At 49.1% G+C, this 26,615-nt stretch overlaps 1 protein-coding gene across 2 annotated transcripts in view; it reads left to right on the top strand.

Annotated features, from left to right (window-relative positions):
• The window catches only part of RPH3AL (rabphilin 3A like (without C2 domains)), a 118,892-nt gene that overhangs the window by 75,348 nt on the left and 16,929 nt on the right, over positions 1 to 26,615 (top strand). For both annotated transcript variants that reach the window (XM_082678340.1, XM_082678339.1), the window contains one exon: positions 18,306 to 18,480. In XM_082678340.1, coding sequence (XP_082534466.1) covers positions 18,306 to 18,480 — 175 coding nt within the window. The remainder of the gene's footprint in view (positions 1 to 18,305; positions 18,481 to 26,615) is intronic.

The following is a 26,615-nucleotide window of genomic DNA, read 5'->3' as shown; positions in this document are numbered from 1 at the left end:
TTTTACCACAGTTAAAAAAAAGGGTGTGGGTGGAGACTGGCCAGGGTAGGCCTCTTTGAGGAGGTGAGATGTGAGTAAAGACTTGAAGGAGGCGTAGCGGGGAGGCCAGTGGCTCTCTGGGGAAGAGCAGCCCAGGATGGGGCCACACCCAGTACCCTGTGTTCACAGGACAGCACGGAGCCAGTGAGGCTCGCCTCCTTCCACGGGAGGGGGTCCTGGGTTCCCCTGAGGCAGGTGGGGGAGGGGGTGGTCCCCGGAGGCTCTTTGGCCACGGGGAGTAGGGAGGGGAGTCGATGTGCTCCAACAGTAAGCCCTTGGCCCACCAGGAGCAGGGCCCACAGGTCCTAGCATTCGGCTATTGCATCACCGGCTGCCCCTCCACCACTTACTCAGCCACCCAGGTGTGCTCAGCGGTCCACGGGCTTGGGAACCCTGTGGTCCCTATGACCGGGCTTGAGAATAACAAGGTGTGGACCAGCTTCACTGACCCTGTGATCAGTTGGTGTGACACTATCCTGACACCACAGCCCGCTTACCCCCCCCCGCTCTCCCCTGTTGGGCCTGTACAACCTGGCTTTCCCTGCTATGATACCCTCTTCTACATGGCCCTGGGGAGGCAGGTGAAAAGCTAGGGAGAAAGCATCTGATTGTGGTCCTTTTCTTGCATTACTTGGAATAAAAATTTGGGTAATCAGCTTTTCCTGCACGTTTTCCAGATGCCAAATGACATTGGCTGGCACGATTGTTCCCCTTCCACTAGCCAGCTGTCTGGCAGATGGGGGCTAGGGAGTAGAGTGAGACTGCATCCTTTAGGAGCTATTTATTAAGCTCCTAGGTGGTGCCCAGCCCTGGAAATACACAACCATCCCCTCTTCTAAGGAAATAACTCAAGACACGTGTCCTCCTGCTGTGCCAGAAAATCCTTCTGTGAAAAAAGGAAGAAGAGGAGAACCAGCCTTTGTTGGGATCCTTGTCTGGGCCAGATGTGGGGCCCTGTGTCCCCACTCCTCCCACCAGATGGAAGCTCTGGGACCTTAAGTGACAGGTCCAAGGTGACACAGCAGGACGTGCAGAACCTGGGCTGTCTAAAAGGCTACAGCCACTAGACCAGCTTCCTCCTGATTTCTACCAAGCTGGTGACCACTGCCTTCAAGAATCAGCCTTCCTATTCCAGGATGGCCCACAGGCTGGAGGGACACGGGAGGTTTCACCCTCAGTAGCCAACGTAGTGATCCCCGACCGTCTGGGGGTCCCCTGGGTCCCTGCCCCGCTTCTCCTTGCCCTGATTTTGTAAGTTATCACATCCCAACCCAGGCTAATGCACCCACAGCTGAAGCCCAGCCTGGCCCTGAGTGTCATCTAACTGCTTACATCCCTGAACCTGGTTTTGGGTCCCAGCACCTGACTGTCCTCTTGACCCTTGAACTCTGCCTGCTGCTCCCTACCCTGCATCAACCCCAGGGTCATTGTCATAGGCTGGCTCCTGAGGCTCCCTGTTTGCAAACTAAACAAGAGGGCCATTCGGTAGGCGCCCCGGCCGGTTCGCCTCCACGTTGCACTTGGCACCTCCTGAGTGGCATCTGTGTATGACGTTCAGCCTCACACGCTGCTCCCAGCTGTACAGCCTGGAGAAACTCTCATACCTGCTTCCCGGGAAACATGACTGAGAATGCACGTAGCAGCATTTGTTGTAATAGCAAAAAACTGGAAACCACCCAAATGACCTTTCATGGTGGAATAGACAGATAAATTTCAAAGGATGAATTAAAAACCCAATGAGCAAAAGGGAAAAAAAGCAAGTCACTCAAGAATACGCAGTGATTTAAAAATACGATGTTCAAAAACAGGTAATAGTAAATGTTTTACTTAGAAATATACATATAAGCAGTTTTTAAAAATAGGAAGAAAAGCAAAGGATTGCTTCACACAACATTCCAGATGGTGGTTACTTTTGGAAGGAAGACAGGGAGGACCTATGGGCCCTTCTCAGATCTGGTCATATTTAATTTCTTTTTTCTTTTTTTTTTTTTTTGCGGTACGCGGTCCTCTCAGTGTTGTGGCCTCTCCCGTTGTGGAGCACAGGCTCCAGACGCGCAGGCCCAGTGGCCATGGCTCACGGGCCCAGCCGCTCCGCGGCACGCGGGATCCTCCCGGATCGGGGCACGAACCCATGTGCCCTGCATCGGCAGGCGGACTCCCAACCACTGCGCCACCAGGGAAGCCCTCTTTTTTTTTTTTAATTTATTTTTATTTTTTTTGGCTGTGTTGGGTCTTCGTTGCTGCGTGTGGGCTTTCTCTAGTTGTGGCAAGCGGGGGCTACTCTTCATTGTGGTGCGCTGGCTTCTCACTGTGGTGGCTTCTCTTGTTGTGGAGCACGGGCTCTAGGTGCACGGGCTTCAGTAGTTTTGGCGTGTGGGCTCAGTAGTTGTGGCTCGTGGGCCCTAGAGCACAGGTTCAGTAGCTGTGGCACATGGGCTTAGTTGCTCCGTGGCATGTGGGATCTTCCCTGACCAGGGCTCGAACCCATGTCCCCTTCATTGGCAGGCAGATTCTTAACCACTGTGCCACCAGGGAAGCCCTTAATTTCTTAAAGAGTTCACAGATGTTTACTTCAGTGTGGTTCTTTGAAACACACTGTGTTTCCATACGGTTTTGTGTGTACGCTAAATTTCACAAGCACACACCCAAAAGGTAACAGGAGATCACCAAAAACCAGACCCAAAAAAGCTTAAATCAGTGATATGGAGAAAAACCTTTAAAATCTCCCAGAATGCAGGGGGAAAAAAAAACCCCAAAGTGCTAAAAACAATAACGGAGACAATGATGAATCTGGAAGACAGAGAAGGCAATGGAGCCTCAGAATTACAGGTTTTCCCCAAGAAGGAGCAAGACCAATAGGAAATGAAGCAGTAATCAAATCCATAACCGAAGAAGGCGTCCATGATTCAAGTCCACACGTCGGAACACCGGAAGACCCACGAGCTCTGCCAAGCAGGGGTCAGCCCAGAAACCATTTCATGTTGGCTTTGGAGTACGTTTCTGAGACTGTGTTTACACAGAGGCATGTTTGTTGTTCTGGGAATTGAATCAAAATCACGAAGCTCCTCTGAAAAGACCTGGCTGGGTATAGCCGGCCTGTCCAGTTTTCTGATTCTAGCCCTATTCATCTGCCATGTGTGGCCCACTCCATCTGGGAACAGAGGCTGGGCAGCCAAACACCACCGCGGCACGCTTGCCCTCTCTCAGGTCTGTGCTGGAGCAGGGAAGATAGTTAAATATTCGGGATTCAAAGGGATTTCATGCTGCATGCAAATAAAGACTAAGAGGTGGCGGGTGTACAGTGTTGATGAAGCAAGTAAATAAGAACAGTAGCGGGGCTTCCCTGGTGGCGCAGTGGTTGAGAGTCCGCCTGCCGATGCAGGGGACACGGGTTCGCGCCCCGGTCCAGGAAGATCCCACATGCCGCGGAGCGGCTGGACCCGTGAGCCATGGCCGCTGAGCCTGCGCTTCCGGAGACTGTGCTCTGCAACGGGCGAGGCCACAACAGTGAGAGGCCCGCGTACCGCAAAAAAAAAAAAAAAAAGAACGGTAGTGAAAGCATCATTCTCCTCCGTGGATTTGTTAAACTTGCAAGACCATTCTAGACAAAGGAGAAGACGGTCTCTCTGGGACCAGAGAGAGAAGGAAGATAGGGGGTCTCTGTTCTCAGTGACTTGTAGGGACCTTTCCATGTCAAGATAATCTGGGAGATGCAAGGGCTAGTGGGGCACCCCTGGAGGCCATGGGAGAGGGTGAGGCCAGAGCTGGAGGTTGGCCCACCCGCCCCAGAAATCCTCTGTGACGCCGGGGCACATGGCTCTCCAGCCATCACGAGCCCTTATTGGATGCCACCTCCCTCTGAAGCTGGCAAACGCTCCTCACCAGTAACTGTGCAGAAACCTCGCCAGAGGAAACCCCTCACCGGGGGTTAACGGAAGCCAAAGCATTTCCTCCGGTTCTGAAATAATCTAACCAAGGGGTTTAAATTATCCAGAAAACAGCACCCTCAGAATATTTCTTCTCACTGCACTTTTTCGTTTCCGCTATGTTAGCCATTGCCTGCCGCCCAGGCTGACCTGGTTGAAATAGAGACACAGATGTAGAGAACAAACGTATGGACACCAAGGGGGGAAAGTGTCTGTGTGTGTGTGCCGGAGGGGGGGTGGATGAATTGGGAGAGTGGGATTGACATATATACACTAAGATGTATAAAAGAGATAACTAATAAGAAAGTAAATAAAGGCAAAAAAAAGAAAAAAACACTTGAAATGAAGGGGAAATTCGCTTAGGCCCAGGGAAGGGCTCTGGCTCCTGGGGGGGGGGGGCAGGGGCGGGCCCTCTTGTCTTTGCTGGGGCTTAATTTCTAGCCCATCTCCTGGTGAGGGTGGGGCCTTGGCCCTGTGTAGGGAGCCTGAAAGCAGCCAGCAATACGGGGAAGGGTGGGGTGAACAGGATGAGCCTGTTGACTCTTGCTGGGGCCTAGGGTGGGTGGGAGGATGGTAGAGACGTTCTCACTGGCTCACCAGCACCACACACACACACACACACACACACACACACACACGTGTGCGCGCCTGATTTTTTTTTTTTTTGTCTTTGTCGGATCCTAGTTGCGGCACGCAGGATCTTTAGTTGCGGCATGCGGGATCTTAGTTCCCCCACCAGGGATCGAACCCGCGTCCCCCTGCAGTGGAAGCATGGAGTCTTAACCACTGGACCACCAGGGAAGCCCTGCCTGATGTGTTTTAAAGTGTTGTCCTTTAAATTACAAATATGCAAATATTCCTGGGAGGAGTCTCATTTAGCTTTCCCCTAACACCTCAATTCTTAGTTAGCACTTTAGAAGGGATTAGTGGAGAGCCAGAACCTGGTGGGTGGCTGGTGGGTGCCTGGGCTGGGAGGGGGGCTCTGCCCGGGATTGCTTACTTGTGCTCTACACCGCAAGATTGAGGATTCCACCCCAGGTGCTGGGGGGATGGATACAGGGAAACCCTCCCGGGATGGAATAGCGCCTGAGGGCAGGCCATGAACACACTCTCACATGGCAGCGGAAAACAGAGTCACAGACCCCAGCCCTTTGTGGATTTAGGTCCTGGGGCCACCCGTCTGCAAGGACATTTGATCTTTTCTCTCCATTGCTCAATCTTAACACGTAGGAGGTACTGAATGAATGCTGTTCGAATGAATGACTATGCAGACTCCCTCTTCAGAAGTTGTTTGTAAGCTTCGCCTTTCTGAGGGAGGGGAAGTAAGCCGTGAGGAAAGACGACCGCTCTAAACTTAATTCCTACCAAAAGAAGAAAAAGGAAAAAAATTTAAAACAAAACAAGAAAGTGAGAGGAAGAGATGAAGGAAAGAAAGAAGAAAAATAAAACTGTCAGAAAATCAAGTATTTCGGTATGAAAAACTCTCTAGTTTTAATTCTGCTAATTGTCTTAGATGGACAGGCAGACAGATAGGTGTATATATGCATATATAGCTTTTTAGTTATTCCAACCAATATTTGTCTAATCACTTACATTACAGTAGAAACAGTGCCTTTTAACTCCACTTGCCCAGAAAGATGAGGAACCCAATGCTTTTTTCCTTTCCAGCCACTTCTTGCTTTTTGTTGAGACAGCCTGAAATTTGGGGACAGATTATTATTGTTACTATTTTTAAGCACCATTTCTTTCACATTTTTACTCTTTTTCAGTTATCTTTACATCAGTTGTCTAGGCTGAATTCTACCTCGCATTTATTTCACCGATGCTGGTGAGTTTTCTGGTACCACTGCGTCCCCCCATTCTGGAGCTTTTTATTTTAATTCATCTGTCTGTCAACTGAGCAATTTTTTAGGAAGACTGGATGCACCTCTGTTTTCAGTTTTTGCTGGTAGGATCCACGCACCTTTGGGGGATGAGGATCACAGCCCTCTTCTGATTACAGAGGCAGGTGGAGGTGTCATCCTAGGCACATAGGACGGCAGGTGATGCCGTCTCCACAGGCTGCCTCTGGTTACACGTGTGTGACACAGGCTTGTGACCTGCTTCTGCCCCGCTCGCTTCTCACCCTAAACAAACCTGCACAGTCACATCCGTGCCACAGTCACACACGTCGTATACATGCCGCATCTGCATCCTGCTTGAATAGGGTAGCAGATAATCCAACTGTCAAGTCGTATGGCCATAATCTGGTTTGACTGGACAGATAGCATGTCTGCCATAAAGTAATGCTGAAAATACATGTGCGCGTTACATTAGCACATCCTGTGTTAACTCGCCTTGCTGAGTATCAGCTTGTTGCCCTCGGCAGTAACCATGGCTTTTCATACTCAGCTTGTCACCACGGAAACCTGGTCACTGAGTACTGCCCAGCAGTCTTGAGAGAAGCGTCTCTTCCAACTAACAGCGTGATGCCCTGGGCCCTTTCTCTTTTCAAAGGGATCCAGCTCTGCCTGCCTTTATGCTGGGAAGCCCTGGTTCCCTTTGAAAAGTTGTCCAGGGTTTTCCCATTGTCAAAATTCTGACTCCTGGAGGTTAGGGGTGGGCAGTGACATCAGAGGGGGAGCTTCTCTTTCTGCAGGGGCAGAAATGTCCGTGTTGTGAACTCGTGCTGGTGTTTTCAAACTAACCATCACTTGACTAAGCCTTTCCTATCTTGCTCCACTACAAAAAATTTAATTACTGCTTTCTTTTCCTTCCCTACCAGCACATCCAGATTCAACATACCAGCCACAGACCGTTCCAACACCATGTGTCAACCTGCCAAGCAGTGCAGGGATTTAATAACATTGACATCCAATTACCAACCTGTTATACTTCAATTTAAATCAAAGTAACACATGCATGTGCTTTTAAGAAAACATCCAGTTGCTCTGAAGAGCTTATGCTGGAGGATGGCAGTCACCTGTCCCGCCCCTCCCTCACCCCGCCCATCACATATGGACTGCTTGCTTTAGTTCACATGCTGACTCCTGCCCTGACTTTTTTTTTTTTAATCTTTATTGGAGTATAATTGCTTCACAATACGGTGTTAGTTTCTGTTGCACAACAAAGCGAATCAGCCATATGCATACGTATATCCCCATATCTCCTCCCTCTTGCATCTCCCTCCCACCCTCCCTGTCCCACCCCTCTAGGTGGTCACAAAGCACCGAGCTGATCTCCCTGTGCTATGTGGCTGCTTCCCACTAGCTATCTAATTTACATTTGGTAGTGTATATATGTCCATGCCACTCTCTCACTTCGTCCCAGCTTAGCCTTCCCCCTCCCTGTGTCCTCAAGTCCATTCTCTACGTCTGCGTCTTTATTCCTGTCCTGCCCCTAGGTTCTTCAGAACCGTTTTTTTTTTTTTTTTAGATTCCATATATATGTGTTAGCATACGGTATTTGTTTTTCTCTTTCTGACTTACTTCACTCTGTATGACTGACTCTAGGTCCATCCACCTCACTACAAATAACTCAATATCGTTTCTTTTTATGAATGAGTAATATTGCATTGTATATATGTGCCACATCTTCTTCATCCATTCATCTGTCGATGGACATTTAGGTTGGTTCTGTGTCCTGGCTATTGTAAATAGTGCTGCAGTGAACATTGTGGTACATGTCTCTTTCTGAATTATGGTTTTCTCAGGGTATATGCCAGTAGCGGGATTGCTGGGTCATATAGAGCTACCATATGACCCAGCAATGCCCTGACTTTCTTGCTTTATCAACGTTAGGTACTCTCTATCGACTCGACTCCATGCTCTGAAAGATAAGGAGCTGGCTAGCTTGGACTACTCTGCTTCCCCTCTCTCCTCCTAATTTTTGATACTGTTATTATTATTATTATTTTTTTTTTTTTTTGCGGTACGCGGGCCTCTCACTGCTGTGGCCTCTCCCGTTGAGGAGCACAGGCTCCGGACGCGCAGGCTCAGCGGTCATGGCTCACAGGCCCAGCCCTTCCGCGGCATGTGGGATCTTCCCAGACCGGGACACAAACCCGTGTCCCCTGCATCGGCAGGCGGACTCTCAACCACTGCGCCACCAGGGAAGCCCCTGTTATTATTTTTTAACTCTTTGATTACATTTGTAACTTTCTATACTATTTGCCTCTTTCTTCTTCCATCAACTTTAACATTCACACCTCCACTCCTTCTGCATGAGTTGTGGGTACGAATGCCTCTATTCTTCCCTCCCCTACTCTCACCTCCCTCCTTTTCTAGGTGACACCCTTACTAATAGATTGCCAGGATTGTACGTTTAGATTGTTCTGTTGCTGTAGTTAATTCTTTCGTGCTTTGTGATTTATGCCTCAATCTTAGTTTACAAAGGTGACTGAGTGATGACAGGAAGAGGCTAATGCCATTGAAGGAAGAATTTATTGCTTACAGTTCCCAAAAGAAGGGGGCATCCCACGCCACTCAGGGCCACATGGGGAAGCACCAGAGGCAGAAAGGAGTGAAGGGAAAGCATGCGCCACAGCCTTTAATGGGGTTTCTACGGGAAAGGCAGAGCAGCGCAGAGTAAGTATCTTAGGGTGGGCTAGGTTGAATAGTTTCAGCGGCCGCTGGGGCATAGAGGCTGGCCCTGGCTGCCTGGTATCTGGCCCTGGGTTGAGTTAGGGTAGGGGGACTATTGGCTTGGTGAGTGAGAGTTAGGTAAAGGGGGTGGTTAGAGTGTGGACTCAGGATCGGTTGGAGGGTTTGTAATATGACTTTCACATACCTGCAAAAGCTGCATCACAGGGGAGATGTAAACAGCTTTGGCCGTTGGTTTGGCCCTGTGATGAATGGATGCCAAGTAGACAAATACAGAATCTAAGAAAACAGCACTTTGTCTCTAGGTTAATTAATTCTAAGAGCTGAAAATCAATAAATAGCATTTAATTTCACAAACCTGTATATGATTTTGTAAGAGGGTGAAAAGGGCAGGTTCAGGAGCTATACTGCCTGGGGTCCTGTATTTATTTTGTTCTTCCCTGTTTGTGTCACGTGTTCTCTCTGTGCCTGATTTCCTCATCTGTAAAATAGAACTGTTAATACCACCCACCTCATCGGATTTTTGTGAGAGTTAAATAAGTTATATATAAAATTCTTGGAATGGTGCCTGACACATACAAAGTGCTCAATAATTATGAGGGATTTAAATTTTTTTATCATTTTGTAAACATTAAACACCTCAGGGTGGGCTTCCCTGGTGGCGCAGTGGTTGAGAGTCCGCCTGCTGATGCAGGCGACACGGGTTCGTGCCCCGGTCTGGGAAGATCCCACATGCCATGCAGCCTGCACGTCCGGAGCCTGTGCTCCAGAATGGGAGAGGCCACAACAGTGAGAGGCCCACGTACCGAAAAAAAAAAAAAAAAAACACCTCAGGGTCAAATGATATGTGAAGATCACATTTTGGTAATTTGTGACACCTCGACCCCTGGACCATCCAAAGGAAAACATTCCTAGTATCATGATCAAATGGATTTCTTTTTAACTCTTTATATCTTAAACCACGTCACAGTTTAAGTTCCCTAATATTTGGACCATGACTTTCTGGTATGATTTTAGTTTTCCCTTGGAGTGTTTTATTGCCCTTTGTTCTCATTGACAAAAAATAATGAAACTCTATGTCCTTTTATGCAGCTCCTTGATTTTACGTTCTATTGCGTGGAGCCTTCTCTTTTCCTGTCAGAAACCCCTGCAGACCCTTTTCCGGCTCTATCCTGCACTACTTACTGAAAGCCGTCTTCATGGCATTTCCCTTTGACTCACCTGCTGAGTTGGAGACACTGTTTCTAGGATCTTGTCTTTCTTGTTTTTCACCTCTGTTTTGTTGGAGCTCATCCTGAAGTAACTTCTTAAAAAGAGACCATATATAGGAAAATTGGAGTCCTTGCAAGTCTAAAAATGTCTCTATTCTCTGGTTTCATTGACAGTTTGGTAGAATTCTAGATGCAAAGTCTTTTAGTATCCAGTGTGCCGATGATAAGTCTGATGCTGTTCTAATTCTGGTTTCCTTGTAAGAGACCTATTTTTTCTTTCTGGAAGCTTCTAGGATCTTTTTATATTTATAACTAAGTGATTTTATGAGTATGTATTTTACTTTCCTTTTTTTCTGCCTTAAATTCAATTAAAAACCTTTTAATCTGAAGTCTCATGTCCTCTTTCAGCTCCTGGAAATGTTTTTCTATTGCTCTGTTTCTGAGGAGTCTATTATTAGGAATTTGACCCCTCAGGTTGAGCATTTTTGACTTCATCATTTCTTCCACTTTTTTCTGTTTCTTCATCTTTGTGCTCCAGCCTTCCAAATTTTCTCATTTTTATCTTCCGGCCTTTATTTTACATTTTTATATTTCTGCATTATAGTTTTAGTTTCTAGGGGCCTTTTCTTATTCTCCAATTGTTCCTTTTTTGTAGCATGTTGTTCATATTTGATGAATGAGCCTATATATATTTTAAGTCCCTGAATTTAACTTTCCTACTTTATTCAGTTAATTACCAACCTATCCGATTGTTTCCTTTTTCTAGAAGTGTGTAGAGGTTGGATGTCCTATCAGAGGTGTGGAGGCTTAAATGCCTTGAAAAAGCAATCATTTATTTGCTCATCTGCAGCTTGGGCTGGGCTCATCAGGGTGATTCTTTTGCTGGTGTCTCCTGGTGTCATTCATGGACCGTAGTCATCTGACAGTTTGACTGAGGTCAGGGTCCAAGAAGCCTCACTCCTCTGCAGCCGCTGCTGGCTGTTGGCTGGGGTGTCTTGGTTCTTCTCCGTGTGGCCTTTTGTCCTTCGTACACTGGACTAGGCTCTCTCGTGATGGCAGCAGTGTTCCAAACTGGTCAGAAGTTTTCACATGTTACTTCTGCCACATTTTACGTGTCAAAGCAAATCACAAGCTAGACCAGATTCAAGAGATGGGGAAAATAGACTCCACCTCTTGATGGGAAAAGAGGAAAATAATTTGGGACCATGTTTAACCTACTACAACCTCCCAGGCAATGTCTCCCTCTGTCTTAACTCGGGCTGCCATAACAAAATAACATACACAAGGGGCTTAATAGGAGTTTATTTCTCACCGTTCTGGAGGCTGGAAGTTCCAGATCAGGGTGCCAGCACATTTAGTTCCCAGTGAGGGCTCTCTTCCTGGCTTGCAGACTGCCATCTCACTGTGTCCTTACACAGAGGAGAGAAAGGCAAGCTCTCCGGTATCTCTTCCTATAAGGACGTTAATCCCATCGTGAGGGCCCCACCCTTATGACCTCATCTAAACCTAATTACCTCCGAAAGACCCCCATCTCCAAATACCATCACGCTGGGGTTTATGGCTTCGATATATGAATTTGGGGATGGGGCACAGTTCAGTCCATAGCACCCTCTAAGAGCCAGTGTTTCCGTTAAGTAAGCTGAGTTGAAAGCCTTGAAATCTGGATATGTGTTCAGTAATCTCAGCTGATGGGTATTTGTCAGGCATCTAGCTTGTGCTAGCAGGTGCCGGGGGGCCTGGGGGGCTCCTGCTGTCATGGTGCTTTCAACCTGGTGCAAGAAACAGACATGTAAATAGGCCTTCATAACAATGTGTGTGCACTGAAGTGGGAGACCTGCATGGTTCTGTGGAAGCTTCTGGATAAAAGTAATTTCCTAAAGGCTGGATTTCATTCTCCCAGCCCAGGGAAGGAAGAAGAATCGGCGTGTACAAAGGCCTGGGGGCGTGGACAGCTTAGTGTGGTCCTGGAGTGGGAGTGGCTATGTTGGGTGATCCCCTGGGCTGGGGAGAGAGGCAGGAGCTGGCGGAGCCCTGGGGTCTTATTTGACACGTTGTGGAGTCTAGCTTGCCTGTCAGAGCTCCTAGGAAGCCAGCACTGTGTGTGTGTTTGTGTGTGTGTGTGTGCGTGTAGATGTATGTGTGTGTGTGTTCAGGTAATGGGGTAGGGAGAGCTATGCTGTCTCCCTGCCAGGGTGGGTGGACCCTTTAAGAGACATTCAGTAACAGGCCATTTCCCACGGCTTTTCAAGACTGGAGCATGTTAAGCAAACAGAATGTGGTCCCCTGAAGGCAGAGTCCCACGCTCTGTCCCCGGGGACAGTTCCTTTGTTTTGCCAACTTGGTTTGTTCATTCAGTCACTCAGTCAGCAACATTCCTGCCACGTACAGCCTCCTAGCTGGGTCCTGGGAATACAGGGATGGCTCCGGCACAGCCCTGCCCTGGAAGAGCTCACAGCTTCTTAGCTGGGTGAGGGTCTGGGGCAGCAGAGCTGCTCTGATTATGCATAAAGTGGCACTGAAGGCTTCCTAGGGGAAGTGTCCCTGCCTCATGGAGCCAAGGGTGAAGGGCACTCCAGGTGCAAGGAACAGCATGTGCGAAGGCCAGACTGTCCCCCCACTCCCACCCCTGGGGTGAGGAGCGGAGAGCGTGGTCGCCTCCCCTGAGTTGACGCAGGTGTACTCCTGTGTCGCGTGGGAGGTGGGGAGAGGTGGTAACACACGGAAGGCAGAGCGGGGAGCAGGGGCAGAGGTCTTAGGCCGCCCCTCCCACATCCTCCCTGGAGGCCAGTGCCCTAGACCTGCCCTTCTGTCCAACAGGCTCTGCCAATTACCACCTTCTCCAGCCACAGCCGTTCAGGAAATGCCGATGATTAGCGATTGTTATCATGGTAATTAAAATTCCCAGGGAACAGCTTGGCTAATATCCATCAGTATCTGCTGTCAGGTTGGCAGCGAGGTGAAATTGGAATGAAAACCTCGAGGCAGAGGAGCACCAGCGCGCGAGGCGGAGCAACGCACGCGCGCGCGAGGCGGTGCGAGGGGAGGATTTAAGGCTGAAGCCACCCCACACCCTGGCCTCCCGCAAGTGTCATGGGGGCTGTGTGGGTTTTTTCTCATTAAATGGCATTTTCAAGGTTAGCTGCTTTGCCGGCCTTATCACAGGGAACCACTCGTGGGGAGCAGAGCGTGGCTTTGCAGAATCACACGGCTTCTCCAAAAAGCAAACGTTTTCCCCATCCGCGGCCCTAGACAGGATGGTTGGGGGTTAATTTCCACGGAGGGCTTTTCCCACCGCTGTTCTTGGGGAGCGAGTCAAGCGTTAATGCCAGGCTGTGGGTGATAGGCTTGGATGCCCACAGCAGAAATCACGTGATTAAAAGCTACTGCATTTTACAGGGTGGCGGCAGGCAGCAAGGCGGGAGAAGGTCTGAGGACATGCCGGGACTGGTGTGGGGGGAGGGGAGATGACTGCTCAGAACTGGGAGTCCCTCACCCCTCGCCTCACCAGTTGGACTCTCCCACGTGGAAGGCATTTTCCAAAACACCCGACAGTGTCTTCAATGCACCCCTACACGGTGTGCCCCCCATACCTAGTGATGCACCTGTGTGCTCTCGTCCCTCTGCCTTGGGGACTCAGAAGATGCTGCTCCCCCAGCTGGTCCGGGATCACCAGCCAGTCTGGTCTGGTCTCTGCCCATCACAGCAGTAGCCGGCCTTCCACCTGAACTGCAGCGCCAGCACGAGAGAAACGGACAGACCAAGGCCCCGGTACAATGAACTCACCTGCCTCCTAGACCCCAGGGAGGCGCTGCACGCCTGGCAGACTCGTGGGGCCATGGCCCCTGCTGCGCATAAATATCGGGGTGAATTGTATGAAACTGACAGGGGTTTTTATAGGTCAAAAATGGTTGAACACACACACACACACACACACACACACACACACACACACAAAGGCTGAATATCAGTAGTTTCATGCAATTCAACCTAATACTTTGGGTCTTGTGCTCTTTATCCCGTTTTCCAAAAGCACTTGACTGATCAGTTTTTTAAGTGGGTGGTAGGGGTGGAGGTGGATCGTTGCAACAGGAAATGAAGCTGATGGCATGGGGCCCGCTGTCTGGGATATGCCAGGGTGGGCAGGGGCAGCCGGGGCTGTGGGTCTCACTGGTGCTTGAGGAAAGACTGGGAGCACGTGGCTGCCTTGTGCCCTGAAGTTCAAGGTCAGGGATGTGCACCTTGGCACGCCCTGCTAGGCACTCCCTCTTTATCCCCCTTTTAATCTGAAGTGGTAAATCCATTTGATTAATTACAAGAACTTGGGTGAAACCCTCCGGCCACTTCCCCAGGAAGGCGACAGACTATATGGATTGGGTCACGCTCCAGCAAACAAGCCACGGCTGCCAATTCAGTCGTTCAGCCGGTGTTTACAGAGCCCCTACTGTGTGTCAGGCGTGTGCTAGGAGCTTAAAGATCCAGTGTTGAGCAGAGACGCCCTGGGCCTCCCTCCCGGCTGGTAGATTCTGGTGGGAGAGACAGACAAAAATAAAGGACCAGCCAAAAGGTGGAAGCAACCCAGTGTCCATCAACGGATGAGTGGATAAAGAAAATGTGGTGTACACATAAAACGGAATATTATTCAGCCTCGAAAAAGGAAGAAAGTTCTGACACATGTTGATGAACCTTAAGGACATTATGCTCAGTGAAATAACGAATGCTGTATGTACGTCAAAAAGGCAAGTACTCTATGAGTCCACTTAATTCGTAGATAGAAAGTAGAACAGTGGTCACCAGGGTTTGGGGGAGATGGGCCTGGGGACTTGTTTAATGGGCAAAGTTTCAGTTTTACAAGATTAAGAATTCTGGAAATGGGCTACCCAACAATGTGAATGTACTTAACATACTGAACTGTACACTTAGAAAGGGTTATGATGGTAAATTTTATAGTGTGTGTATTTTAACACAATTGAGAGTATAATGTGGGGTCCCTGCCCTGAAGTCACTTAGTGCCCCGCTGGGGATTTGACTTTGCTTCCTGAGGGCAGTCTGACGATATACGTCATCACCTATGTACGCTATACGTCATCATCTATATATATATATATCCCTTGACCCGGCAGCTTCACTCCTGGGATATTTCCTAAGGCAGTAACCGACAGCCGTCTGATGATGGGTGTGCCACAATGATGTTTGCAGCACTGTTCAGAAGAGTGAAAAATTGGAAACAATTTAAACTCCCATCAGTGGCGGGTTGATTTAATTAAGTTTAATAAATCCAAACTGTAGAACCATAGTTTCATGTGGAGACCGTTACTTATGAACACAGTACAACTGCTGTGATATATAGTTAAGTATCATATAATAGCATCTACATGACCCTATTCTTCCAAAAAGGAAGGAAGGAAAGGAAGGAGGGAGGGAGGGAGGGAGGAAAACTGAATTGTATATATGCCCAGAAAAGGGTGTAAGAAAATTCACAGCACAGTGTTAAGCAGGGCTCTATCTGTGTGACCTTCCTCATTTTGCTTTTTTGTTATTGTCCTAATTTTGCACGATGTGTATGTATTTCTCAGGGGAAAAAAGGCAAAGCAACGTCCATGGTGGGGGTCAGAGAGGCAGTGCAATGCGGGTCCTAAGCCCACCCAGACCCCACCATGCCCAGATGGCTTTCGAGGGCTTGCTTCACTTGGTCCCCCCGAGGCCCAGACATGTTGGGGGCAGGAGGCTGGCACGCCCAGGGGAGGGCAGGCAAAGCCAGCACCGATGGATGCCCAGGCCTTCGCTTAGCAGAGGGAGGCCAAGTGAGCCCCTCACCAGCCCCCCATGGCCCTGGGCTTGGACACCTGGTCTCGGGAGCCACACAGCAGCTCTACAAGGACAGGGTAGCCTTGGTGGCGGCTGTTTGTATTTGTTTCCTCTCCCTATATGACACCTCCCTGCCCTCTAGGCATCTAGACACTTAGCATCCATGATGGTGATGTCTGACCCGCTGAGGATTTACCCCCTGCTCAACCACAATTTAGCAAGCCCCTACTTCACATCTGTAGACTGTTGGGATGAGACTCTGGGAACCTTCAGTGTGGAGTAGAGGCCAATAGAATGGTAGGCTGGCCTTGGGCAAGTTGCTTAACTTGTCCGAGCCTCAGTTTTCCCATCTGGAAAGTGGGAATAATAGTAGAGCTTCCTCAAGGAACCGTTATCACCAGATGCCTCTGGGAATGGGAAAGGAGACTTTTTAATTTCACACTTTGTGAATTTTAGATCATGTGCATGTATTACTGATTGGAAGAAATATCTACATATCGTAGGAGGGCTGTGAGAGGATCAGAAAGGATTTTCCAAGGCGGCTCCAAGAAGCATTCATCTCTACGTTATTCGAGAGCCACACGCAAAAGCGGGCCCTTCTGCACAGGGAAGCTGGGAGGGAGGGCTGAGTGACTCGTGCCCAGGACAGTGTTTGGACTCAGTGGTCCAGTGCCTGGCACTCTGGAGCATAAGGAGGTGACTGCCGTCTACTTGGAGAAATAGATACACCTCACTCCACGAGGGAACAGTAAGTGCTACAGTTAAGGTTCTGCAGACCCATTACTAGGGTTGAGGTCCTCTAGGAAAACTTGCTGGGTAGGTTCCAGGTGGGAAGAACCGTCTGTCCTTTTGCTGTGTTGGAGAGCCCTGTGCACATTGGTATATTAAAGGCTCTGAGAAGTCCTGCAGCAACAGAGCTTGGTTTAACTTGATGCTTCTTGATGGACATGATGGAGAACTCTTTTTTCTTTTCTTTCTTTCTTTTTTTTTTTTTTTGGCTTGGTCCCTGCTAACAGCCCACAGATCCAGTTGGTGTAGAGGAGTTGGGGAGTGGGAAACACTGTCCTCTAGAGAATCAGGGCAGACTCTGGCCTTTTGATTTGATTTGGGTTTTTTAACATCTTTATTGGAGTATAATTGCTTTACAATGGTGTGTCAGTTTCTGCTTTATAACAAAGTGAATCAGCTATACATATACATATATCCCCATATCTCCTCCCTCTTTCGTCTCCCTCCCACCCTCCCTATCCCACCCCTCTGGGTGGTCACAAAGCACCGAGCTGATCTCCCTGTGCTATGCGGCTGCTTCCCACTAGCTATCTATTTTACGTTTGGTAGTGTATATATGTCCATGCCACTCTCTCACTTCATCCCAGCTTACCCTTCCCCCTGCCCGTGTCCTCAAGTCCATTCTCTACGTCTGTGTCTTTATTCCCGTCCGTGTCTTTATTCCTGTCCTGCCCCTAGGTTCTTCAGACCCTTTTTTTTTTTTTTTTTTGAGATTCCATGTGTATGTGTTGGCATACGGTATTTATTTTTCTCTTTCTGACTTACTTCACTCTGTATGACAGACTCTAGGTCCATCTACCTCACTACAAATGACTCAGTTTCGTTTCTTTTCATGGCTGAGTAATATTCCATTGTATATATGTGCCACACCTTCTTTATCCATTCATCTGTCGATGGACACTTAGGTTGCTTCCATGTCCTGGCTATTGTAAATAGAGCTGCAATGAACATTTTGGTACATGACTCTTTCTGAATTATGGTTTTCTCAGGGTATATGCCCAGTAGTGGGATTGCTGGGTCATACGGTAGTTCTATTTGTAGTTTTTTAAGGAAAGTCCATACTGTTCTCCACAGTGGCTGTATCAATTTACATTCCCACCAGCAGTGCAAGAGGGTTCCCTTTTCTCCACCCTCTGCAGCATTTATTGTTTGTAGATTTTTTGATGATTGGCCTTTTGATTTTAAATTGTCCCTTTCGAGTAGGAGACTTTGTCCCCTGGTTGTAAAGCTGTGCACGTTTGTCAGATGACAGGAGGAGGGTGACAGTGACGCTAGTGGGCACCACGTCTGCCGAGTGGCTGCTCTGCGCCTGGCACCAGTCTATGGGAATTTACATTCACTTGCAAGCCTGACCCTCATGGCCATCCTGGGAGCTGGCACTGTTCCTGCCTTCCACCTACCGATGATAAAACTGAGGGTCACGAAGGTTGATGCGTCCAGATCTCCCGGCTGCGGGATGACAGATCCAGGATTCAAACCCACACATCTGCTCTGAGCCGCCAAGGCTTCCTCTTCTCAGAAAAGGTCACCTCCTTCCTTCATACGCTCCCACTCTTCTTATAAATACCCTGAACACATTTCCTTCATCAGGAAAGAGATTACAGAGCACTTGGCGTTTTCTGAAGCAGGCGTTAAGGGTTCGGGAACCTTATTGCACTCGCTGCTCTGAATTCTAATCTGTGGCTCTCTCTAAACTCCGGGGGCCCGTCTGTGCCCCGCACAGAGATAATCACATCCCGAGAAGCTCTCCAAGACCATGGTCAGTGCCAGGCCGTGGCCAGCCCAGCTCGTCCCCTGACCTCTCATCGCTCTGCCCAGAGTCTCGAGGGGAAGGGGCAGCCCGGAGGAATGCAGTGGCCTCTTGAGCGCCTTCTGGGAGGCGGGGCCGGCTGGGAGCAGGGTACAGGGAGGACTGCTCTGCATCCTGTGCTCTGAGCAGGTGTCTCCCCCTCCAGGTCTGGAAGAGGTCGGGGGCCTGGTTCTACAGAGGGATCCCCAAGTACATCCTGCCCCTGAAGACCCCCGGCCAGGCCGATCGCCCCCACTTCCGACCATTGCCCACGGAGCCAGCAGAGCAAGAGCCCAGAAGTACTGAGAGCAGCCGCGTCTACACGTGGGCCCGAGAGAGAGGTAAGTCCCCACCGCGCCCTCTCCGGGATGGCAACCCACATCTGAGCCATCGGCAAACCAAGCCGCATGCACCAGGCCAGGGCCCGCCACCCCTCCACCTGGCTCACACTGGGCCTTGTCCCTCTCTGTGCCCTTGGCTCCCCGCCTGCACCACGTGGGTGGCTGATCCTCAGCAGGGTGCTTGCTTGCATCAGGAGGGTCCCCCGGGGGCCGTTTCACCAGTAAGCACTAATTAGGGGGCAGCAATGCCATGGACAGCACTGTGGATCTGTGCAGAAACGTGATGCCAGTTGAGGTTTTTTGCAAAGCATGAAAATGCGTCTTTCTAAGGCAAGTCTGTACCACCTCTTTTCAGTGCTTGTCTATGTCTCAGGAAGGGGGACTCCTGGCTTCCCTGGTCTAAACAAGCAAAGTGACGGTGTGCCCAGGGCCCCTTGGTGTTTGTGGTGACTGCACTGATGTGGCTGTGTCCTAAGTGGCCACCATCAGAAGGGGAACGCGCCCCATGGGTCATGATAACGGTGCTTGGGGTGGTGGACGGCTCTCCACTGCTTGCATGATGCTTTAGCGCTTGTGATTTTATCTTCAAAGTTCCTGGTCTCACAACAGACTCTGGAGGTGGACAGAACAGGTATTTTGTAGCCCCATTTTATAGATGAGTAGCCTGAGGCCCAGAGAAGAGGAGGGATTTCCTCAGTTCGGTGTGGCAGAGCTGGAACCAAAAGGTGGGGTCCTGCCCTTGCGGCTTTGACTCCTTCTGCCCTGAAATGTCGGAGTTTCAGCCCAAGACTCAGGGTCTGAGGGTCCTACATGAGACGTGGCAGCCAGAGGGATGAGGGCTTATCGTGTTCCTGGGGACGATGGACCCAAGAGAATAGACATGGCATCTGCTTCTGAGGGGCTCTCGAACATCTCCATGTTTGGATTATGACCTGGCATTTATCTTCTTGTCATTTGGACTTTGGTTTTCTTGTTACAAAAGTAAGGCATGTTTATTAATACAGTTTTGAAAGTTGTCAAATGATATAGTTTCGAGGTAAAAATCCCCTGTGGGTCAGCCCTTCCAGACATAACTGGCATTAGCAGCTTGGTGTCTGTTCTCCAGATACTTTTTCTCAGCATCACTCGGGGTTTTGCAGCCAGCCTTCCTGCCTAATTCTCCTGGGCTCTGTTTGCCCTTCTAATTCCCGTGAGTCCACCTTCCCTGCCATCACTGCCACAGAGCAGCCTCGGTGGGGACCACGGCAAGTGCAGGTGCAACCTGGGCAGTCAGGGGGCAGCGGACGGCCAGGGGGGAGCCCCTTTTCCACCTTCAGCGCCGGGGCTTTCTCCTGCCCCAGCCTGGTCGGGGTGCATCTGTGTCCCTCAGACCGAGGGAAGAGATACGGCTGCGGAGGCTGAAGCTGGGGGACACTGGTGGGTCTAGAATGTTGTTTCCCATAGATTGAGGAGGAGAGACCTTGAGGCCTCACCCCGAGGGGCCTCAGTGCCCTGTCTGCTCCAGCACCAGTGCGGCACACATGAGCACACATGCGTGCACACACACACACACACGCACACGCGCGCACACACACACACACACGCACACACACATCCCTAGGGAAGGGCAGGACCTTCTCTTGTCTCCTCGTCAGCCACGTAGACACACAGATGCCCTTCTAATTATGTGGGCAAGGAGGCCAGCGGCCCACACACTTGGAGTTGGCACCGTTATTAACTGACTTTGCAGTGAGGCCGGGCCAGGCAACGTGGAGGTCCCCCCGACCCCGGTGTGAACTCGGTCTCCCTCCGCAGACTGGGTTGGAAGCCCCCCAGGCCCCCAGAGCACGAGGCCGCTGGAAAGTGGCTTCGCCTCGCCATCTGCAGCCCCGTTATCAGTGGTGCGGGGTGTCAGGCAGGAGGCTGGGGTCAGAGCTGCAGTCTGTGGTCCGGATCAGAGCCTGTGTGCTAAGCCTGGCCCTCGTAGCACCCCATTCAGCCCCAACTGAGCTTGGGCCAGACAGAAACAGAGTGACCAGCACTGGGGTGTGGGCTCCCCCAACCACGCTGGAAGCTGTCTGCAGGCAGGGCCGTGTCTGTCCTGAACAGGCCGATTCCTCAGCACGTAGCCTGGGAGAGGCACGAGGTAGATGCTTATTAGGTGATTGAGTGGAAGAATGAAGGAATGAACTACCCACCTGCTCCGGGATGTTTGAAAGGCCTATGGAGGGATTTTCATTAGGACCTCAGGCTCCCCTGGGTCAGGGGTCTGGTGGACAGCCCAGGAGGCTGTGAAAACCACCTTGCTCTCCTGAGGCAGCTCTCCTCCCGCATCCCTGTCTCCAGGGCTAGCCCCACAGTCCCTGCTCCCTTATGTGGAAGCTGATCCTGACACCAGCTCCCTCTCTCTGACCACCACCCCCGTCACCGGCCCCTGCCACACTCTCTCCTCCGTCTTTCACTCTCTCTCCCTCCCTCCCTCTTGGGCAGGTACATCTGTGTCTCCCAGCTTCTCCCCACCATCCCAGCTCACTTCACTTGGAAGAGGAAGGGGAATCAATAGATAGAAGCCAAGAGGTTTGCAGGCCACAGAGCAATCAAGTGAAATGTATTGATGTTTTTGAGGCAGGTCCCTTTTCTTCCTCCTTTAAATTGTCTTGGTTAATTTTTAATTACATGAGCGTACCTGATAAATTTTTAGCAAGTTAAACAATTCAAAAGTCTATGAAGAATTAAAATCTCTCCTGCCATCATCTCCAAACCCCTTTCTCCCTATTCCTACCAACATATACTTGATACAGGGTTATGTTTTCTTTCGTTTTTATTTTAACAACAAAAATAGCCTCTTACCCATAACTCTGCATGTTGCTTTTTTCACTTAACAGAATATCATGGGCATCCCTCCAGGTCAATAGACACATAGATTTTACTTTATTCTTTTTAATGACTGAGTAAAATCCCATCATATCATATATTGTGATTTAATTATTCACCTATTGATGGACATTCAAATGATTTCTGGCTTTTTGCCACTGCAGGCAGTACTGAAACATCCTTATATGTGTATGATGCTTCTATTTCCGTAGGGCAGGTTTCCAAAAACGGGTTGTGTGTTTTAAATGTCAATAGACATTACCAAACTATATTCTGAAAATGTTACAGTTTTTTTTTGTTTTTGTTTTTGTTTTTTTTTGGCGGTACACGGGCCTCTCACTGTTGTGGCCTCTCCCATTGCGGAGCACAGGCTCCGGACGCGCAGGCTCAGCGGCCATGGCTCACGGGTCCAGCCGCTCCGCGGCATGTGGGATCCTCCTGGACCGGGGCACAAACCCGTGTCCCCTGCATCGGCAGGCAGACTCTCAACCACTGTGCCACCAGGGAAGCCCTGTTATAGTTTTTTATACTCACCTATACCTGCATCCTTGCCTGCCATGAATATTTTTGGTGTTTATCATTTTGGCCAGTAGGCTAGAAGAAAAATGATATTTCATTTTTCTGATTTGTACATTTGAACGTGTCTTCATGTCTTATTATTTATTGATTATTTAAGCTTCCTCTTTTAAAACTTGCCTGTTTAACCTCATCGCTCATTTTTTATTATGTTGTTTATTTTCTCTTACTGATTTGTAGATGCCCCTTAGGGGTATTAAATGGGTTGCAAACCTTTTTCTCCTTGACTTTATATTTTGTTTGACTTTAGTGTTTACTTATAGTATTTCGCCAGTTAACAATTTCTTTTCATTTTTGTGAAGTCAAGTATGTCTTTCTTTTGCTTTGTGGCTCATAGGTTTCCTATCTTGCTTTGAAATGTCTTCTTCTACAAGGTTAAAAAAAATCTGTTAAATAAAAAGTTTAAGTAGTATGAGAATAAAAGGAAATACTTAAATATGATAAAATTACTCAAAAAGCAGAAATGTAACACCAAATATCATATTAACTGATAACGCACTGAAGCCATGTTCTATCAAAAGACAAGTCAAGGGCTTCCCTGGTGGCACAGTGGTTGAGAGTCCGCCTGCCGATGCAGGGGACACGGGTTCGTGCCCTGGTCCGGGAAGATCCCACATGCCGCGGAGCGGCTGGGCCCGTGAGCCATGGCCACTGAGCCTGCGCGTCCAGAGCCTGTGCTCCGCAACGGGAGAGGCCACAACAGTAAGAGGCCCGTGTACCACAAAAAAAAAAAAAAAAAAAAAAGACAAGTCAAGAATACCTCCATCACCATCATTCAACAGTATACTGTAGTATTTAACTAATGTAACAAGGCAAGAAAATAAAATAATCTGTCACTATTGGAAAAGAAAAAATTCTCTTATTTGCAGGTGATGTAATTGTATACCAAGAAAACCCAAGAGGGTCTATTAAAACAACCCACCAGGATTAATAAGAGAATTTGGGAAGTGACAGGACACAGAGTAAATCAATAGTTTACACCAAAAAATCAACAGTTTTACTCTATACTGACTAATTAGAACTGGAAAAATCCATTCATAATTGCAACAAAAATTGTAAAATGCCCAGAAACAAATTTTAAAAAAGAATTATAGGTAAAACATGGAGAAAATTATAGAATCTTATCAAAGGACACACAGTGGAATATTACTCAGCCATAAAAAAGAATGAAATCATGCCATTTGCAGCAACATGGATGGACTTAGAGGTTATCATACTAAGTGAAGTAAGTCAAACAAAGATAAATATCATATGATGTCACTTATATGTGGAATCTTAAAAAATGATACAAATGAACTTATTTACAAAACAGAAAGAGACTCACAGACATAGAAAACAAACTTACAGTTGCCAAAGGGGAAAAGGAGGGGAGGGATAAATTGGGGATTTGGGTTTAACAAATACACACTGCTGTATGTAAACTAGATAAACAAGGACCTACTGTATAGCATAGGGAACTATATTCGATATCTTGTAATAACCTATAATGGAGAAGAATCTGAAAAAGAGTGTGTGTGTGTGTGTGTGTGTGTGTGTGTGTGTGTGTATAACTAAATCACTTTGCTGTACACCTAAAACATTGTAAATCGACTGTACTTCAATTTTTTTTAAAGTTACTATAGTCAAGAGAAACAGTGTAGTGTTGTCACCAGAATAAATAGAATATTTATATAGATAAGTGGAACAGAAGAGAAGAATAATAGACCTAAGGATGTAGGGAAGCTAAACATAGGTAGCTTTTCAGTTCAACGGGAAAATAACTGGTTTATTTATCAACCAGGGCTAGCATAATTAGATTTCCATCCCATTCCGTCTATATCCAGAAACACATTGCAGACAGATTAAAGATCTAAATGTTAGAAATAACACAGTGAATGTATTAGAGAAAGATTAGAAGTGTTTCTTTCCTCTGTGTCAAACTCAGAGATACTCTGGCGCCTACAGGACAGGTAGGCTGACTACCTGAGTTGGCTATGCTCTCCCTCCTGTGGACACTGGGTGTTGATTTTGGTCCAGGATTTGCGTGCAGACCCCTTGGTGAGCCCCCAGCGAGCTTGCTCATAGCAGGACAGTCATTCTTTCTCCAGGATGGGGTAGGGAAACAGTGTGACCTGAGTTCCTCCTGTGACTGGCCCTGGGTCCGACCTGGCTGCCTCTGGGGAAAGGGCTCCCCCCTCCCAGCCAATCAATCCAACGGGACTGTGTGCTCCACGCTGCTTTCCCTTGGCAGGTCGTCGCTCCAAGTTTATGGCAGCAATAAATATAGTCAGTTTTTGTGTACTCCCAGGCCTCTTTGTTCCCTTGAGAAATATAAGGTGTAAATAGTGGAACCAGTACTGTGGGCTCTTAGGTCTTAATCTCTTTCGAGTTGGACCCACCCCTTCTGCAGGCATCTTTCCTCTCAGCTGGATTCCCACCCTCGGGCAGTGTGTGGAAAGATATTTGCTGGGTGTAGGGATATTAATCTGGCATATTTGGGTAATAAGAGATTACATTTTTTTTTCTCACATGCTTTTCTTTTTTTTTTTTTTTTTTTTTTTGGCTGTGTTGGGTCTTTGTTGCTGCGCGGGGGCTTCTAGTTGCAGCCAGTGGGGGCTACTCTTCATTGCTGTGCACAGGCTTCTCGTCGCAGTGGCTTCCCTTGTTGTGGAGCACGGGCTCTAGGCACGTGGGCTTCAGTAGTTGTGGCTCGTGGGCTCTAGAGCGCAGGCTCAGTAGTTGTGGCGCACGGACTTAGTTGCTCCACAGCATGTGGGATCTTCTCAGACCAGGGCTCGAACCCACGTCCCCTGCATTGGCAGGCAGATTCTTAACCACTGCGCCACCAGGGAAGCCCTTCTCATATACTTGAAAGCTTAGAGGAGGCAACTGCAGCTTTGGTTCAGCAGCTCAGTGACGTCAGGACAGATGTCTTGATATTTCTTGCTCTTTCCCTCACGGTCACAAGATGATTGCTACAGTTCCAGCCATCACTATAAGGAAAAGAAGAAAGATTAAAGAGGAGGCTGGAACATTAAGCTTTTCCCTTCTGCAGCCTTGCATTATAGTAGAAGCAGGCTGGTACTTGCGCTGGAGGAGCCTGATGCCCTGTTGATGGAGAGCTGAACTGATCTGACTGAAGTCGTTATGTGTGGCAGCTTTTCTCAGATAGGATTTTGTGCTTCTCTGGCTCCAAGGCCGAGGACACTTAACATGATGGTGCTTATTTTCTTCAGCCCCCAGTGCTGTGACTGGGAGACAGCACTGCCCTGGGTCTGCTCTGTGCCTGGCCTGCCCCGCCTTTCCCAGCTGTGGCTGTACACCTGTGATGGGGTGGGGGCAGCGCTGAAGCCCCAAGTCTCGGGTCCATACAGTGCTCCGGGGGTATTTTAGGATGTGTGTCCTTTTCTCAGATGGGAGCCAGAGAGTTGGGGTTCCTGGGAGACCGACTCCTGGATCTGTGAGGCTTTGCTATATTCACCTCTCTTAGGGAGCCTGGGGCCAGGCAGGGGTTGGGGGCCGGGGGCCCATCGCCATCTAAAGCTTTCGTCACTGCCCTGTGGACTGGCCGGACTGGGGAGGTCTTTCCATTCTGCCCGCCCCGCTAGACCCCAAAAAGCCCCAGCTGAACACAGGCAGGTGCCCTGAGCGCCCAGTAGCCACGAGGCAAACTCCCTTTTCCCTCCCCACTGAGGCCCGGGTGCAATCCCTCCCCAGGACCCTCCGCAGGAACCCTCCCTCCTCCCACCCTCCGTCATCCCCCTGAGCAGAGCACAGGCTTCCTGGGTGGAACTGAACAGAACGACACACTGGTCACTTCAAGGTCTGTTCTGGAAAAGTACTTCGAGGTTTTGGATTTTTTCCAGCTGGGTAGATTTAAGAAAAATCAGAGTTTCATTATCACTTTATTGGTTCACTAGGTTTTAAACAAAATTTTTTTTAAAATCCCGAACTGTGGTTCTGTTTGCAGTCCAGTGAAAGCAAGCTTCGAGGTTGTTTGGGTTAAGCAGACTAGTTCAGCTCAGCTGCAAATGTTTTCCTGGGGCCGCCCTTCCTGAATGAACCCTCAGCCAGCCTTCCCGCCCCTGCGCCGCCATCTCCTGTCCCCCTGGAGAAGCCGAGTCATTGGTACTGCATTGGCCTCAGCCAGAGCTCCTTGACTCACAGCCATTATCTCATCTGATGCTCAGAACAGCCTATGGGGCAGCTAAGGACGTGAAATTGGCTCTAAGTGATGGAGGACAAGTGGGGTGTCTGCCCAAGGTCACATAGGCTGCCGCTAAGAGGGCCTGGGATGCAGGCTTCTGCATCCCAGCCCACTCTCCTCCCCTCTGAGAGTAGCTCGGAGTAAAGCTGTTACCCAAATCGCCACACACACTGGCTTTCCCCTTTCGGACTTGATTCAAGAGTTTCTGGTTGCCAGGCTGCTGAGGAAGTTCTCCCAGAAGCAGGGATGGAGAGGTAGGCTTTCTAGGCCTGTGGGGATGGGGGGATATGGCAGCATCTTCTTCTGCTTCTCAGGGAACTCTCGGATCAGCTCCGTTCCCCAGCCTCTGCCCGTCCAGCAGCTGGTACTCAGCTGCGAGTCTGCATGCCCTTCAGTCTCAGCCTCTGCCCCCACTCTCAGGACCCATGTCCACACTTGGGGAGGACACGATTGGCCCAACTCCCTCCTGCTCAGGATGCCCTTTTATGCATCAAGCCTGTAACCTGTCAGACATTATAGA

This window comes from Grampus griseus, assembly GCF_964374135.1.
Source record: "Grampus griseus genome assembly, chromosome: 20".
Classification (NCBI taxonomy): domain Eukaryota; kingdom Metazoa; phylum Chordata; class Mammalia; order Artiodactyla; family Delphinidae; genus Grampus; species Grampus griseus.
This window is presented reverse-complemented; position numbering and strand designations above follow the sequence as displayed.